This window comes from Dendronephthya gigantea, unplaced genomic scaffold, assembly GCF_004324835.1.
Source record: "Dendronephthya gigantea isolate DGI-Jeju-01 unplaced genomic scaffold, DenGig_1.0 000030F, whole genome shotgun sequence".
In the NCBI taxonomy this organism is placed as follows: domain Eukaryota; kingdom Metazoa; phylum Cnidaria; class Anthozoa; order Malacalcyonacea; family Nephtheidae; genus Dendronephthya; species Dendronephthya gigantea.
Window position 1 is genome coordinate 853,546 of NW_021163040.1, and position 18,629 is coordinate 872,174.

General features: G+C 36.1%; 1 protein-coding gene across 1 annotated transcript; it reads right to left on the reverse strand.

Moving 5' to 3' along the window:
- Window positions 1-3,083: 3,083 nt before the first annotated feature.
- Window positions 3,084-15,741, reverse strand: LOC114524161 (dual specificity protein kinase zakA-like). The gene is made up of 20 exons (XM_028545291.1): window positions 15,425-15,741; window positions 13,681-13,832; window positions 13,426-13,467; window positions 12,541-12,603; window positions 11,561-12,156; window positions 10,869-11,022; window positions 9,842-10,773; window positions 9,306-9,444; window positions 9,065-9,156; window positions 8,856-8,904; window positions 8,514-8,554; window positions 8,335-8,403; window positions 7,541-7,684; window positions 7,228-7,407; window positions 6,592-6,698; window positions 6,007-6,163; window positions 5,593-5,723; window positions 5,046-5,216; window positions 3,880-4,044; window positions 3,084-3,282 (listed from the first exon to the last, which is right to left on the reverse strand). The coding sequence occupies exons 1-20, from the start codon at window positions 15,427-15,429 to the stop codon at window positions 3,084-3,086; spliced, it is 3,588 nt and encodes a 1,195-aa protein (XP_028401092.1). The 5' UTR covers window positions 15,430-15,741.
- Window positions 15,742-18,629: the final 2,888 nt, after the last annotated feature.

Below are 18,629 nucleotides of genomic sequence, written 5' to 3' on the forward strand. Positions count from 1 at the left end.
AATGTTTGAAATAAATATTTGGCCGCGTCACATAGAAGTATTTATTGGGGTAATTAAATCTCAAACAATCAATATATATTTTCTTGCAGATCCGCGCCTCAGTGATTAGATGTTTGGCAAGATGAAAAAGAAAATTTCGAGACGCCTTTACAAAAGCATAAAAGTGCACTCTAAGTATTGCATTTTTTGGTATGATACAACCAATGAGATGTTTTTTGTAAAATATTTAGCTACATAAACTTGTAGTAATTTTAATTAAAAGAGCGGTGATATCGTTATTCAGCTAATCTTTCAATCGGGCAAAGGTTTTGCCTCTGCACCACTAATTCCTAAACCCAGGCTGACCATAAGTATATTTATGATTTTCAAGTAATAATCAGTTGCGAGCCATTGGTAAGAGACAATTAAGCGCTGTTTTTTATCAATTATTAGATGACACTTAGCGCACTTCAATTAAAAAACTGATATGAAACAAGTCATATAACTGATAGGGAACGTTGATTGAAAAATGATGGTCAACTGGCCATCTGCTTCTCTTGTATTCGCATGCATGCATGCAGTTCCTAATCACAGCATTTTCTGACCACAAGATATAGAATACTGCAGCATTTAGTCTCATGTGGAAACTATTTTCTCTGTTGGAATATGTCCGACAGCTGATTCACGATGTGTATACATTTGCATTTTAGCTGCAACGCTCTATATTGCGGCAGGTTACTATATGTGCACTGGCGGGTGGTCGCTTCGTCTTCGATAGCGGTACTATGGAACGTTAGCATTCACCACGAATTAGTGACGAGATTTTTAATTTTCGCCCGGAAATCCTCGACTCGGGGCAAAAGGCTTGGCAGGTCCAACTTATATCGAAAGGAAGTTATGACTTCTTTCAACAAACCTCGTACCGCTGAGATAGATTCGTCTGTAAGTATCCCCCAAATGCAGGAAATCAGCTCAATTAGGAACAATTTATTTGCAATAGGTTCGAATTTCAATTGAAGTTTGGCATTTTCATTTTCGGTTCAATTTTCATTAAACAGTCTTCCTATGTCATCGAGGGGATCGGACTGAAAAAAAATACTCAGTACTTTGAATGTTCAGCTTTGCATATTCCCAATTGCATTAGTTTGTCCTATTCATAAAAGATAATGCTAACAATCAAGCTAGGTTATATATTGTTGGAAATGCGAGTCTGAAAAATATACTGATTATGTGGTATTTAGATAATTATAAATCACGTTTACCTTTAAGATTTTGGCTAAGATATTTCTTGCATTTTTTTAATAAAAAGTCCACTTACAGGCTGACAGGCATTCAAGAATAAAGGACAGTTAGGACACTCATTTAAATAGAGAATAATACGAGGGAGACGGTACCTTTTTCGGCCTCTCTATTCGCAGGCTAGGATGCGCGAAAATATGGAATTTATTTCGAGTGTTGAGAATAATATCGAACGAGAAAGCGCAGCGAAACGAGTGAGATATCATTCTCAACAGGAGAAATAAATTCCATATTTCGAGCATACATGTATTTTTGTTTTTATTATATAATAAAAAACTGTTTTCTTGAAAACTTTTTACCCCCCGGAGCGCGAATACGTGATTTTGGTTGGTGGATCAAACACGATAATCGCACATGCGTTTTTATCGCTTTTCACAATTAATGGCGGATTCGCCAATAAAACACTGCACATGCATCGTATATAATAAAGAATAATCATTGCATATTTTGACTAATTAGACCTAAGTTATACGTTACATTAGACGTAAGTCATACGTTACATCGCTTCGAATGAAACTCAAATAGTGGATAGAATATAAAACTCATTATTGTATCATTATCAATATTTTGAGTTGCATTTGAAGTGACCAAAATACGACGTATTAACCGAGGCCCCGTTATCATAAAATAAGATTGCATGGACACAACAGCTTGGAGAACTCGTGCAATCATTTAATTTTCGATAAGACAATCTGCGGATTGCATGCCCTTCAACCGCCATTTTTTATTGGTCAGAGTAATTTTTTTTAATTTTCTTCCTGTCCATTTATGGTCGACCGCAACGATAATCCATTTAATTTTTTTCGAAGAATTTTACTTCTAGGTGAAGTACCTCAACTTGAGGTTATCATTATGTTTACGATTTCCTGTACTATCATAGGTTTATTTGGATACAAAATATTCATTAATTAAAGACTCTTCAACTTTATTTGGTCTTAAAAACAATAACAAGGACTTTTGACAAACTCGCTGAACAGATAAAGTGTATCGAAAAACTGCATTGCATGCATGGGCATGCTATACGTATGAAATGGTGGGATCTGTTAAAAATGAGTTAATATCAAACGGCTACTATACCGCATGGAGCCTGATTGGAAGGATGCTTGTATATCCGTATTTGTTTATACAGATTTTTGGATTATATGTCATTAGTGTAATTACGAAGATACGCGTTTTTGAACTTTCTGCATGTTCTCTTATTGGTCAAGCTATATAGTGACCTATTTAAGCTCTTTTCCGCTCATCGCAAAAAAAAACTACTCACAAGCTCGATGCGATGAGTGGAGAACCTTTATGAAATCACCCGCGAGCATGTTGTTTTGTTCAAAGTGACTGATGAAGAATATATATATATATATATACACCATACACCATCAATTGGAAAATAATGAAAAAGTCAAAACCATACTGCAACAAAACCAAACGCTGTAATCTATGCCTTTCCGAAAAATTCATCATTATCTGTCACCCTGAATTAAGCTCTCTTAACAAACGCAACGAACTCGTATCCGCCTGCCGACATCGAAAGAAATTTCTCCTTAGTAACACCCATGTAACATGATCTAATTAATTATTTATGCATCTCCTGTATATAGTCCGTCGTGCTGTTGTAATATTATATTATTTACCTGACGAGTGTGGCAAGCTATATAAGCTTGTCATACGAAACAGTCCTGTAGTAAATAAAATTTCGATGAAGTAACCTGCGTTTTCTCATCTTGTGTATATATATATATATATATATATATATATATATATACATATATATGTATATATATATATATATATATATATATATATAAAATTCACATTTTAAGGGTAAAGTATTTTACTAAATTGTCAACATGACCCTGTTTACCAATGTTCATTGCAATATCTTCGTGGACAATCTCAACGGGCGTTATAACTACGTCATCATAGATTCCACTCCCATCCTCTTCCGTTTTATTCCCACTCAAAGGGTTGCAAGCGGTTTCATGAAGCGAAACTTCATCACTAGGTTCACTAAAATGAGAAATAAGTTTGACTTATAAGAGACTTACAGTAAGTTTGGTCTCTGCAATTCATTTAGGATAGATTTCAAATAGAGTAAACGCGCTTTGAAAGGTAAAAAAATGGAGAAACTCTGGAACGTGGTTCAGGATTTAAAAGGAACCAATCAAATGCGTTGTTTGGAAAACGCAGAATGTTAATTTAATTATGAATACCTGAACTTCATAACGAACTTGCGAATTTCCGAACGACGTTCCGATTAAAACGACATATTTTAAGCAACCCAACATTACGAACGCTTGGTATTTTGCAGCCAACCGGAATCGCATGCAAAAATTTAAAAAACCCAATTTATATCTAAGTCCCTTTTCGTGGCCCTTTCGCTTATCTAAGCTAAATAAGAAGCTATAGAACTGTGGCGCTCCGAAGGATTAATTGAGAGATAAAAAGCTCAACTTTGAACTTGATATAAGATTGAGAAAAAAGTTTGCACACTAAAACACATTTAAACAGACCGTCAATCTGAAACATCGGACATTTTCTATATGCGCAATACAGCTTTTAGCGCTAGAACTAACTTGGCTTGTTTTGAAAACACCATTCACTTACTTTCGTTTCACAGCTTCTCCGTCCTCTTTTTTAATTTCCTCGATACTCGAATAAATATGGTAATTTGCGCTTAGATTTTCATTTGATAAATGTGGGTTGTAAATTTGCGTTGAAGCGGTGGCATTGGCATCTAAATCTGATGTATGGTAAGACTCCAGAAGAACGCTGAGGAAGAAAAAAGTAAACATCAGATATAAATGGAAACAGAAGTGAAATTATACGTTAAGTTTGAAGGAGGGACGGGGGAACAACGCAATGCCTCTTGCATTAAAATGTATAAGAATTTCATTGTGCATAGATTATCTCATCCTTGGAAAAACGCCATGAATATTCAGGCCCCACTAAGGGGGGGCGTGCAGTGTGAGGGGGAAAAACCGTAACGAAACAAAGTAACAGCATCTAAAGGAACCTTTAAGACCCCATCATTGTCGACTTATTCTCGTTGTGTTTACGCTTTGCTCCAACTACTTCCGCCCAGAGGTTTGAAATAACACTCTGTGTTGTGACAGAACAATGCGAAATCCAAATTTGTTGAGAATCTATGTCATGGACAGTCCACGTTCAATGGCTTTGTGAGTTTGTCATTATAGTTTGTCATTATCAACCTCAGCCTTTGGCTTCGGTTGATAACCACAAACTTTAGCTTGATCATTCTTCATATCATGTGAAAACCGAATTCAATAATTGTTAATTGTCATATTCTCAGATCAGCCAGGGACATATATCCCAAATATATTGTTGCGGTTGACGTTGTGTTATATCCCAATTAAAAAGTGCGGCTAAAAGCACGCAGCCCAAACACAATTTAACGACACTGATTCTAATTATATACACCTTGCTGCACAACTCATTAATTGTTGAAGAGATTTGGTGCATGCGTTAGATCTTCCGGGAGATCTTTAAAACTTGGGTTTCCCACCATTCTTGTAAGTTGAACAGGTTTCTTTCCAAAATTTAAACTTAATTTTAGACGTGCATGAATTTTTCCATACGTCGCGTTCTTTTTGTGACTTCCGATTTCTGTTATGTGAACTTATGCGTTTGTGCACCGCGAGTACATTGTCCGTTATATAAGGGATGCTGGCTGCTGCGGCAGTTTGAAAAATGTAATTTGTATTTATGATTTTAGCCCGTCATTTGGTGAAGTATGTATGTCATTTACTTACCTTTGTGTCATATTCCCAGAGTTCCGTGTGTCTTCGGCATCTTCGTTTTCGATTTCGCGCTTAATGTCTTTAATACTGAAATAAAGATGGTCTTCATTCGATGGACCTGAGTCATGCAACTCCGTAGAATCTGTGACATCATCTGAGAATTGACGAAGCTCCAGGAGATCACTACAATGTGAAATTAAATGAAAACGCGCGGTGAAACTGTAGAGGTTTATTCTCACAAAGAAGGAAGAATTTTAGACAAAACTCTGATTAGATTTTTGGACTGATTCACCTTGGTTGTTTGAAAGATGGATTTCTCACCCATTCTCTAAGTCGAACAGGTTTCTCTGCGGAATTCAAACTTATTTTTGGCATGCATGAATGTTTGCATAAATTGCGTCACATTCTTTTTGTGACTTCCGTTTTTCGCTATGTAAAATTGGGCGCCGGCGCATCGTGAATACGTTTTCCGTAAACGTGGCGTTTGTGGCGATACTGGCGCAGGCGCAGCGGCTGTATGATAATGACCAATCAATGAAATTTCGATATTTTCCTTTACCTTTTGTCCACTGCTTCAATAACAACAAACATTGATGGACGATCTTTGGCATCCCATTCCCAACACTTCTCACAAAGTTCATACAAAGGGCAGGATTGAGGATAAGGATTGGGGAGAAGTACTCTTGACGCCTATTGGACGAGCAAAGTTCAAAATTGAACGCACAAGGCATCAGTACTAATTACTGATCCGAGAAAGCAAAGGCGGGCTGGGTTCAGCAAAACAGACTGTTTCCTCAAAGTGTCAGAGAATAAGTAGTTTGTTCTATTTTTCTTAGTTGTTGAATGCAGTCTTATTTCAATCTTATAATAACAAGATAAATATTACGTGTCTAATTTTTCCTAGCCGCTCTGTTCTCAGTCACTAGCAACGACAGTGCTCGCGAATAATGCTTCAAGTTCAAGACAGCCATACCTCACTCTCCAGTTTCATTCCGTGAGGACGAATATCGTTCAAAGCAATCACAGGTTCGGTGGTCGCTATTTTCAAGAACTGCCACACAACAACTCCAAAAGCCCAAGTATCACTTTTTCTTGTGTAGAGATGGTAAACTAGAACCTCTGGCGCATCTCTGGAAACGCAGAAATTATCATGTTTTGAAGAAACGCAAGGTTGGAAGGGGTTGGAAAATAGAAATCATGTTGCAGTAGGACGGAAAGGTAAACATGCGGGGTTTTCCCTTACATCCATACATGCATACATACAAGACTTTATTTAGTCACGCCAGCCTCAACAGCTATAAGTTAGCTTGTTTTTATTCTGGGACAATATATTCCTTAATGCTTTAAGATTTTCATTTAAAACATTGGATTCTAAAATATTTGCATTTTATGCTCTGCGGAAAGAGTGCAGGAGTATGGCCTCGTATATGTATACGTATATATGTAAATGCATTCACAGACACCAAGGTTAGTTTATTTAGTACGTAGACTGGAATCCTTTGCCCGAATGAAGACTACATTATCTGTGAAGTCTACAGAAGCCCTTTCTCCACGGTACCTCAAAACGTCAGGAAGAATCTTCAAATTATTCATCGCTCTGGGATCACAATATTCAGCATTCACGTCAATTTCTTCGATTGACGTCCCAAGACATCCCAATTTGATCTATATTATAATAAATATTCGGTTATTTTAGTTTAGTTTCTGAATTTAAGTGTCAGTACCTATAAAATATTCTAAAAGCCTAACTAAATGGTTTAATTATATATATTTAATTGTATACTTATCGGACATTATCGGATATTACCAATACTTATCGGAGTTAGGAGTACCATTATACCAACTTTACAAGAATGTTAAAACACTGACTTTACAGATTACAGTAACGTATTAATCGACAAAAACCGAAGATATTTGGAGTAAAAACCTTAAAATTAAAAGTTTCTTTTCCGCATTAAACGGCCAATGATCGTATACTCGTTTTACTAACTTTGGCAATTAAGTAAGCAGATTTACGCCAGTTCTAGTCATTTCCATTAATGATCAATCATGCATGATCAAATCTCCAGCGCAAAACGTTACCAGCAAAAATGCCAAGAGCCGGAAAGCTCCCGCTATATGTTTCAATAAAGTTCAGTATAGACTTTGACTCGAACAAGCTGGAAAATAATTATAGTAAATAATTTGCACTTACTCTTCCTTCGTTGTCTATTAGATAATTCTCGATTCTTATTTTTCGATGAACAATTCTCTCTTCGTGAAGATAGAAGAGAGCTGAAGCAGCTTGTCGAATGTAAAGCTTTAAATTGTTGCGAAGCTCAACGTGCTGAAGCAATGCGTCCCGAATGTTGCCCATGGGAAAGCTTTCAGAAATCTAAAATTTTTAAAAAGCTTTTAAAAAGATCAAGAGAAGCGAAATCATGTTAATTGTAACGTCTTGCGCTTTGAATAATTGTAATTCAATTTTTTACCTATATAAAACATAATGCAAGATACAGGATACTAACCATTTCTAGTCGGTCGGGTCCAAAACGATTTACAGCAATCACATTTAAAAGTTGTGGGTGTGACAGCTTTTGTAATGTTTCCACATGTTTTATAGCCTTGAACTCGACATACTCAAGTACACGAGTTTCCTTCCATTCTACACCCTTGACAAGATATAAATTTGAATTAGGAATGTTTGTATACTTGGAAACTAGCTTTGCCCTAAAAATGAATGTAATGGAGTTCTCTGGAAGAAGGAAATATATTTCAAAATCTTAATCAAACAAAAAAATGGCATGAAGATGGCTACATTTGTGAAACACGAGTGTTAGTAACATACAATCATACCTAACATACTCATGTATTCACGAGGTTGGTTTTTTAAAGACTTGAGATATGGTATGTAGGCTTTAGTTTAGAAATTCTAGTTTACAATCTAATTCTCATCTGCAAACGAAATGGCATAATATGTAATTGGCCATGTGTAGTTACACGATATTGGGGTTGCACGCTATCACAAAGAAGGAATTAAACTTCATTTTCATGACTTGATGTTCAGAGAAGCGCCACCGCAAAATACTATTTGGCGAGACAGGTCTGATCATGCATAATAAAATCACTTAACTATCCATGGATATAGTCTTTTAACTATCCATGGTCTAATATAAAGAGAACGCAAGAGAAGGTTTTGGGTATATATTAGGCAGAAACGACCTCATGCATTTAAGGACAATCAAATTACGACGCCTAATTTTGCTGATGATTTCTTACTGAGATTGTGCGCCATCTGCGCCATCTGAATATATTTACTTACCTCTTTGCGTCGCTGTATAATGCACAGAAGTGGCATGAATCGAGATGGATTCGCGTTACTGTACGCTTCCTGAAGAAGAAAGCAAAAATAGATTGAAATTGTTTGTTTGATTTGAAGAGTTGTGAACTTTCATAATGTGCATAAGCTTCAACATTTTCAGTTTGACCTTTACTTTTTACCTCGAATACTTGGCCTTGGTACTTCTTATTCCAAGGGTGATCTAGATAATTCCATAATAGAATTAATCTATTGAAAATTTTTCAAATTTAAATTCTTCATAAATTCATCTTCTTTAAAAATTCTTCAAAACATTTTTTGTTTGTCAGTTTTTGATCTTAACCGAAACGAAAATTCCCATTCCCTTTACTTTTGTACAAGATAACTAGAAAAATAATTAAGGAGTGGAAAAAAATTATATTTCTCATTATATTCATATTAACAGGCACGTGCCAAATCGATGATATCCATGCTTGCACGGGTGTTAAAACGTACAAAAGGAGCTACATATAATAGAGTCTTACCTAGGACGTCTAGATGTGCAAACGGAAAATTATCGTCGTAATCATCAGTCTAAGCAAAAGAGGTGTAAATTAAAATTGAGGTTTAATTTATTCTATATTTACTTACTTAGCTTACTTGAAGAAATGCTTTCTTTACAATACGCTTTCTTCCTTTATTTTCTTTGCAATACACCCTCTAATTATGGCTTTATTTTTGGCCTTGCACTTACTCCTGGATTGTGACTTTCAAGATCTTCATCTTCTTCCAATCGAACCAATCTAGGAGGGGGAGGATATATTTTTTCTGATGTCTTCTGATCATCTACAAGAAAAAGATTACGATTACGATTTAATTAGAAACAACAGTTTGATCTGATAACAATTCAGTATCATCTATGCCATTGTTAGATATTTATCAATTTGATATCAAGGTTATATATGTACGTACTGTAATGTACATAATATACGTACCTAGCTCTTTTTTAAGTTGGTTGGTGATTTCGTTGAGCGTAGCTCTGCTTGAATATTCTTTTTCAAGACAATTTGATATTATTGTAAAAATATTGTCAGGAATGCAGGATTCTTTTCGCAACTTCCCCCCACGAATAATCTACAAGAATATATTGGTCCGTCAACAACGATACTTTCATTACCGAAAACATGTCGCTAATGTTTGAGAAGAATAACATGAAATTGAGTGATATATAATTCATATCGTTTCTATATTTCTTGGACAGATCTGAAAAAGAACTCTTTGCAGGATGCGCTTAAAACAGCAGCTCAAAAAAGTAGCAGTTCCTAACGTCTTTCGGTCCGAATACATACGTGAGATACTGCCGCATTGGAGGCATATCAGTGAAGAATATTTGTTGAGCAATTCAAACTTTATATATTGATAGAATATATATACAAATATTGGGCAGTTATATCGATTCTCCTGGAACACAATTAGAGCTAGAAATATAAATGATTTGGTCTTATGATAAACCAACATCGCATGCACTTACGAAAATCCTTGCTTCAGGTGAAGTAAGAGCTCCACGTTTGAAATCACCATGATTTGGACGAGGCTCGGGATGGTTGAATGGTACACATCCTAAAGTCAGTAACTCGTAGAGAAGGACCCCCAAACTCCACGAAACAGTTTTCAGATCAATCGATTTAAAGAGAAGGGCTTGAGGATCCAACCATTTAAAATGTTTCTGCTCGATGGCGTTTTCGACTCCGTAATTCTCTATGTCCTGCAATGTTCGACAAAACTGAAAACCAGTCAACTTGACGACGTTGTTTTCATGAAGAAGTACATTTCTCAATTGCATTGCCAAGTGAATGATATTTTTCTCTTCCAAATATTTAACGGCGCCTGCAATCTGCACGGCCATAAAAAGTAGTTCTGTCAGAGTTGGAGCAAGAGTGTCTGATCGGCGATTTCTCAAAACCGTGAGTAGATTTCCTTTTGGGACAAACTCTAACACAACGCACTTAACACGCTCGTTTTTCTTTATCAGTTTGATAATATTAGGGTGACTCAAATTGTTTAAGAATCGGCACTCGAAATCAAAATACTTTGGATGAGGATCAGTGTGTTTCTCTATAAGTTCCTTTTGCGTTTGTTTGTAGCATTTTACGACAACTTGTAAACTGTCACAATCGGCAAAGAAAATACACGAATAGCTTCCATTGTGAACCAACTCACGAGTCGCGTTGAGTTCTAAATCGGTGCAGTGCTTAATTCTCTCTTTGCATATTTCCTCTGCGGTCGTGTCCAGTTCCTTATATATTCCGTCCATTAACAAACTTCGAATACCAACGTTATCGATAAATACCAAAATTCGTGCGTGTTGGTGAAAGATATTAATGCAGTCGTGAAGTTTTCGTTTTTCAATTTCATTGAATAATTCCAACAGTCCCTTGATCGCACGATTTGGCATTTCCGACACTGCATGTGCATCGGTACATGAAGTAGAAAAAATAATTTATATATTTAATACAAGCAATAATGTATTGTAAGCAGTGATAAGTAGCTATACCAACCTGAAACTTCCCTTGCAATCTGAACGAGAATATCAACTACAGTAATCGTGAACTTCCATGGATATGTGGAATTTGCTTTTTTGGGTGATTTTAACAAGTATGAGACGACTTGTAACAGAACAGACAGAGCATCAGGCTTCTTAAGAACTAAAGTCTAAAAACAAATTAAATTACAACCGATTAGTACGTCCATCGGAAACTGTCGCCTCTGTAGTTTCTCGTCATAGAAATTTTTCAAATAGCTACTTCATGATACCCCAAAAATTGTACGCGCGAAATACGTATTAAAACATGAATAGTCAATTTGCACTACAGATTAACGACGTTTGAAACAGGCCTTAGAGGGTGGACACAGAGTAAGCAATAGATACAGAGATGAAACTAGGTGGTGTATGTATGGTAATTAAATATGGTATTTTTTGTACCCACGCTTTTTAGTGCGTGTAAGCTAAAAGTGACCAACTGCGCATCCCCTGCAAAAGCCCGAAATGGCTTGCATTTCTTCGTAAACATCTGCTTAAAAGTTTTCGATGATTGAAGCTTTACAATATCGTCATTTATATAGCATTTTACGCACTTAAGAAAAATATTCAAGCGCATGCGCAATTGCATGTGGACTAAAAAAGTGGGTGCACTAGTTCCAGCTCTGTATTTATTACTTACTCTTCGGGGCGGAATTAAGGCAGAATTACCTGCATTTTCAACCACGACAAAACAAGGTAATGCTGAATCCAGCTATTATATTTCAAATACTTTTTTAGGCATTCAATTATCGTTACTTGATTTTTTCCATCTTTGAGTTCTCCAATCAGTTCTATTGCGTTATTTATTTTCACTTCCCTTCGAATATTTGTCAATACTTTAAGCATTTTTATAACTGCTTCTATGTCCCGACGAACAAGAGACATGGGGAAAAACTTAGGGGGTTCCACGACCATTTCTAGGTGTGATAAAAGATCAGCAAAGGCATCCTTGTCACGCAGCTGTGGTTGTAGACCATGTTTCAGCATAACGGACAGAATGGATGCATAAATATCTATTCCATTTATGACATTGAGAGTGTCATCTTGAAGCAGAAACCCTCGCAGTTTGTACTCGGCTGGAGATATTTTGCAGTCGGTGAACAATTCCACACTGAGGTTATTCAGTTCAGCGTGGATAGTTTTTGCTAGCCTTATCTGTTCTAATCTTCGAGTAGCTCTGCAAAAGGCTTCTATTTTTCCTTCCAATGTTGGGGCATTGTTATCTCTAGACGCTAAGGCTCGACCAGCACTTACGGTATCTTTAACTAAAGGTAAATGTACATGTTGACAATAGAATTCATCTCAATTTCTCGACAGAACGAATAACGTATAATAATAAATAAGGCCCGTCGCAGACGTCGAACTTTTCATGTGCCAAATCGAGTGTAAATAAACTTAAACAAAGAATTTCGCTCGTTAACATTAGCTTCGGGACATGTAAAGTATTTGGTAATTATTAAAATTAGGTGGGGGAGGGAGAGGGGATGTTTATGTGCATCCGACCGAACCTCGCAATAAATAAAAATCATCAGATGTTGTCATGCACACCACTAAACAAATGCATTATCTCAGATTTTTCAGTGAATTAAAGTAAGAGGGATGCATACCAGTATCGTGTAAATGGCGCTAGGCAGCAGTTGTATACATACCGCTGATTTTGCGTAGGTCTGGAATTGGCATCTCGTATGATCCATCTTCCCCACTGGTTATATCTTAAAGACAATATTTTCTGTGAATTTTTTTTAGTATATTCTTACATAGTTAAGAGAAAGGTTAGTAAGGCCGGCAAACTTCAAAGAGTCTCTTATTTAATCTTCAACTGATGTTGAAATGCGCAGAAATCTGTTTCGTGCGCAGAAATCTTTTTCTTGCATTACCTACTATTAAAGCATTATTATATACACAAGCGCCAGATATGACGTATGCTGCAATTTCATTGGTTGGTTACTAGACAGATATTAGCTCATATCTGCCTAGTAGAGAAAGTAAACAACATGGCTGAAAGATTTGGGGAGTTGAGTGAAATAGAAATCCAAGCTTTAGTTGATAATAGCACACCAAAATGCACCGAATACGCGCCTCGTCAGCTATCAGCTCATATACGACTCGAGTTCGCAGAATAACTGTTAAATATAGTCAAGTGATTGAGCGTAAGGTTTTTATTGGATAATAGCTTCGTTGTAAAGAGATAGAGTGCACAAATTTGCAAAAAAAAGTCAAAAAACATGGAACTTTCTTATTAAACTGCTTTTAGATTATTTCACTTGGAACGAAGAAATAGGAATTGTTAGTGTGCTCTGAAATGGCGAGGGGATTTGGCATGAGTGCATGTACTTTCATTGTACTGTCATTCAGTCAAATTACAAACAATAAATGAATATTAGTTTGATTTGGGGATTATTGCAAGTTAATGAAATACCGCTGATACATCATGCATGCCATAGATTACATGTTATTCTGAAGCAAAATCTTGACAAAAAAAAGAAGTAAACCTGATAATTCAGAAAAAGGATATTTAATGTTTAAAAACCTACCCTTTCGCACTGCCCTATCGACGTAAATCCCATCAGGCTTTTCTGCGAAATTAAAAACATTATATATTTAAACCTGACTCTTTATTTATAGACCTCAATTGTGATCTGTGACCTAATGGTACATTTGTACAAGTTACTTTCTTGTTTTCTATTTCTTGGTCAATTAACTAGGAATTTTAGTTTTTTTTCTATTGCTAAAATTTGAATAACGTCAATGGTCAGGTAGTATGCATGCATGGTAATGATTATACTTACCATTACTTACCACCTTTACAATTGCATTATCACCAACGACAACAATTTTATTATTATTAGCCTTGAAATTGTTGCTAGTAGATGGGTTTGAGCCCGTTTCCCGTTTTGAATTATTATTATCCATAAGGTTTGCAGGAATTTTCAAATTGTGGCTATTAAATAGATAAATGAAAGCAAATCTGAGATGTTAGGTCGTATTACATTCAACACCACCTGGGATCATTTTTTGCTAATATAACGTATAAAATGGAGAATATTCATAATATGAATTTGAAATCCACAAGATAAATCATTACGAAATGTTGGGTTATTATAGGACCTTGTCATTAAAGTTTCCAAAGCAATGTTTAAATTCCAAAAAGACTGACTACATAATTATGCTTATTCTGCTCGAATTATTCTAAAGTTGGCGATAATTAACAGACTCCGAGCCGACGAAGGTACGAATTCCGCGCGGAGATTAGGAATTACACCCGGGTGTTGTGATCGAAAATTGGTAGTCAGCAACCTCCTGATTGGTGATTTTATTTATACGAATAACAATACAAAATATTCTTGATATTGATTGATTGATACAGAGCGCGATTTTGGCGGAAAATGCGCGTAGCCGGTAGCCATATAAGGCATGCATTCTATACCGCCAACAGTGTATCTTGAATTGTTTTCCGTTTTTTAATTATTTTTTCCTTCTCTTCTCTCGACGAAATTCTAATTCAGAGATATTCTCTCATTTCCATATCAGTACAGACTTCCCCTCAATATTTAGGGTAGTCATATGACCCATGTTATTTCTTTCCACTTCGTCCATTGTACATGCAACTCAATATCTCGTAAATGGTTGTAATGTGTTCATATTTGTATTAACTGACATTAATGTATGCTCATGCACTAGGATTTGATGTTTTAAGGTGAAGATGAAATGTTAGCTTTTCAACTACTGCTCTACGCGTAGATATTTCTAATCCTATAACGATTCCCTCTAGGTTCATCAGCCGTGGCAAAAAATATTGCCTATATAGAGTATGGTCTGACTTGGAGGAGGAGGCAGGCTGGTATCATGTTTCATGCAGCATTTCTATCCCATGAATTACCTAGTATTGCATTTGATGAGCTGGCGGAGAGTTCAAGGATTTAGTTTCCATTTAGTCGCACGATGAGGGTCGCAAATACGTCAAGGTAGAATATGGGTAGGATAGAATTTTACTACGCGTGTGCAGTCAACGATGACCGACTCAATAAAGAACGAAATAAGGACAAATTTACATCCTGACTTTTTTTCATCGGCGAAGATAACTTCACGACAATTACGACTATATGCAGGCTGTACCCTATATTAATCTGTGCCTCTTTTATAGGGCCTCCTGTCCGTATAATCATGTGCTTTTCTCATTAATTTCACACCGAAATGTTAGAGTTTTATGACATATTACAAGAAATTGTTCATGCAGTTAACCATGTTTTGACGTGTACTGTCTGTTGGCATGTAATTTCTTCATCGCCACAACTTTGAATTCTACTAATATCATAATTACTTATCATATTACCTATTGGTTGTATCGCTGAAGTATCGATATCAAAATCATATGCGGAAGTAAAGTCGCTGCAAGTTTGGATCTGGCTTATAACCATATGAGGATTACTATATCATTGCAACTATCATTTCATGAAATTCCTTCGTCGTCACAACATTGAATAAAATTATAACCGAATTATATACTGCTAACATTCAATTCATATTGCTTACCTCATTGTGAATTCTTGATTGCAGTTTGTCGATTGTGTGATCGGAAAATATCGCCAATATGGTTTGTTGTGTATTCCAGAAATACTACTGTTCCATCATTGATTTAATAGTAACAGAGGTAGCGGCTTTTATTTGTTACAGCATCGTAAATTTACTACCAAATGCGCATTAGTACTGCCCTAATCCATAATCGTGGTTCAAGTTCCGCTCTGCGCTAATATGCTTCTCCGATTTCTGATGACAGCATTGGCATAATGAATGCAAGATGACAGGATTCCCATGATGAAAATGAATATAATTATATTACAAAATCAGCGAACTTCAATAACGAAGAATAATATAAGAAGAATAATCAACCAGGATGCCTGCCCTCGCGATAACTCCGGCGTACGTGTCACTCTTGTCAATTGCAACCTTCTGAAGTTCATGTTTATTTTAGAAGCGTAAATAGCGAACCTATTAAAATGTGGTTTGGTATTCAGACAGCACATCATATTTAAACAAGCCGTTTGTTTGCATACACGGACATGACTTTCGCTTTGGAATTCGTACTTATAAATTTTGGTTTATATTTATAAACGTGTAGCTTATAATCGCTATTGCTGATGTGATCGGATCTTACTTAGGTAGTACTGTAATACTGTAAAATGGTGTACTGTATGCAATCGCATTAAATAATGAAATTTTGCAATTGAGGTCTCTCGTTTATTGATTCAAATGAAAAGGTAGGTAGGAAGGCATGTTGGGCCTAGATTAAGGTGGCTCGATACAGTTGGGCTAATTTTAAACAGGGATATTAAGCTCCTAAATATTTCACTATAAGGCTAAAAGTTAATATACTTTGCATGAAACATATCTAGAGCGGAAATATTCTAAGAAGTTTTGCCTGGCACCCGTTACCATGGAAACAGAGACGTTTCAAAATGGCCGCCAAACAAGGTTTTATCGTGTTTATATCACAAACGAGTTCGGTGACCCCCAATTTTTTTTGCATTAAACGTTTACGCTATAGATTATTTATCTATGAAAAAGTTTTAAAAAAATTCTAAAATAGGGGAATTTTTTAATAAGCAAAAATAACGTTTTTGTAAATAGAAAAAATTCCCCATGTTAGAACTAAACTATGTTTCCTGCAAAGTGTATTAACTTTTAGCCTCATAGTGAAATATTTAGGTGCTTAATATCCCTGTTTAAAATGTGCATATAAAAATTTCGAAAAATTGTATCGAGCCACCTTAACCGTCGCATATTTGTTGCATCGACTAGACTTTGTACAAACACTTGTATTCAGGTGAACTCAAAGCGGACAATAAAACCTTTAACTTCGTAGGGCAGACATATAGGTAAACAGAGATATACCATCAATTAACATCATCATACATAACTTGACGTTATTGGTTACTTTTTTATTTTGTTGACTTTCTGTAGTCCTTGAAGGATAAATAAATACCGCTTTTTATCTATAATTTTGTTGCCTGGATATTACAAAGGTTGAATCCTTATACTTTGCAACGTACGTCTCGGACAGTTTTAGTATCTTGCTCAAGCTTTATTTTATACCTTCCAAAGTATAAAACTCAAGCTTTGTAGAATTTCGGAAATAACAATAATTATTATTAAACCGGCATTTTTTGCTTACAAGAATATGCAGTGTATCTTATCTTGAATACTATGGTAACTTTTACTTCTTCAACGTATATTTCAATAACTAATTCAAAGAAATGCGTAATTTCGATTAATCCATCTAATTTCCAGCGATATATGTCGTAATAACTCCGCCATGATTACATATGGAATTTATGGATTGAAATTAGTTATGTACAGTACACATGTTTTGCCAAAATAAAAAAAAAACAATGACAAAAAAAGGACAAGCATTTAACCATTAAAACAGCGTGGTTATCCATGTTAAAATATTTGACATCATAACAAAAGCATGGTTATATTGTTTAATGTTTGTATATGAGCACCAAACATGCTGGAAACTTTACGAAAGTATCTACTATTTCCGAATAATCCTTAAATTGAGAGGCATTTGCGGCCATTTCAGAGGCCTATGTATATTTCAAAATTTTCGCGGACTCTCCTAGCAGGCCCGCGGTTCCATGAGGCCCAGCAATACGAAAAACGCTCTGCGGTCCCTGCTAAAAAGTTGGTTGAGGCAGCTTGAAAAGCAGTCATCTGACTCATCTATATATGTAGGTAAAAACCTTCTCTGGGATAGATTCATCAAAAATTGACCAGTAATGTTCTATTTTCTCACATAAAATTGAAAAATTAAACGAAACGTACCTGTAAGTTGAAGTTTGATGCGGATTCTACCGACTAGTCATACCGGAACGAAGGGGTCACATGGAGATCACGCAAGATAGTCAACCTTCAGTCTTCAACGCATCACAAAACCACACTGTTAATGGGTCACTATTGCTGCCAATATAGACTGTCCAGAAATTCCAGTTTTTGGACTGATTTATTATAGAATTTTGCAAATGTGGCTTCTCTTGACCAATCTGCTGCTGCCAGTATTGTGTCAATTGGTACATCTGCTGCTTTAGCAGCTGATATAGATGCAGCACGACCACTATAAGGTTTAAATCTTTGAACATCAATTCCAGACTGAGCCATAATACACTTAATCCAACCACTCAAAGTATCCACTGTGACTGGCTTGAATGGTTTTTGAAAACTAATCAACAGTCGGGATTCTTTACCACGTTTTCCCTTTGTCATATCCAGGTACTTAATCAGAAGTGCTCTTGTGCATAGGCCCATTTTTTGTGGATAGACTGGTACCTCAATTCGTGCGTGGATAGGCTGGCATCTCAGATGTTTTCTGGGCTTAGTTTGAACTGAAAGTGCCATCCTTTTAGGGCCTAACAAATTTAGTTGAAAGGAACCCCCTTTTTTAAAGAACGTTGGATTTCATAGTCAATAGCTTCATTATCAGAGGGACTAGTATAGAACTGCCTTGGGGCAACAAATTGTTCTGGATTAGCAGAAAACTCAATTTTTACCCCTTGTATGGCATTAAGTAGCCATCTATCACTGGTGATTTTACACCAGGCATCAATATACTTAGCCAGAGGATCCGGACCTGCAATATTGTCACACACTACTAATGTGTCAGGACATGTTCTCATTTTTTTCCTCACCTGATTTGTACAATGTCCTGTTGCTTTCACTGTGCTTGGTTCTTCCTCCCCCT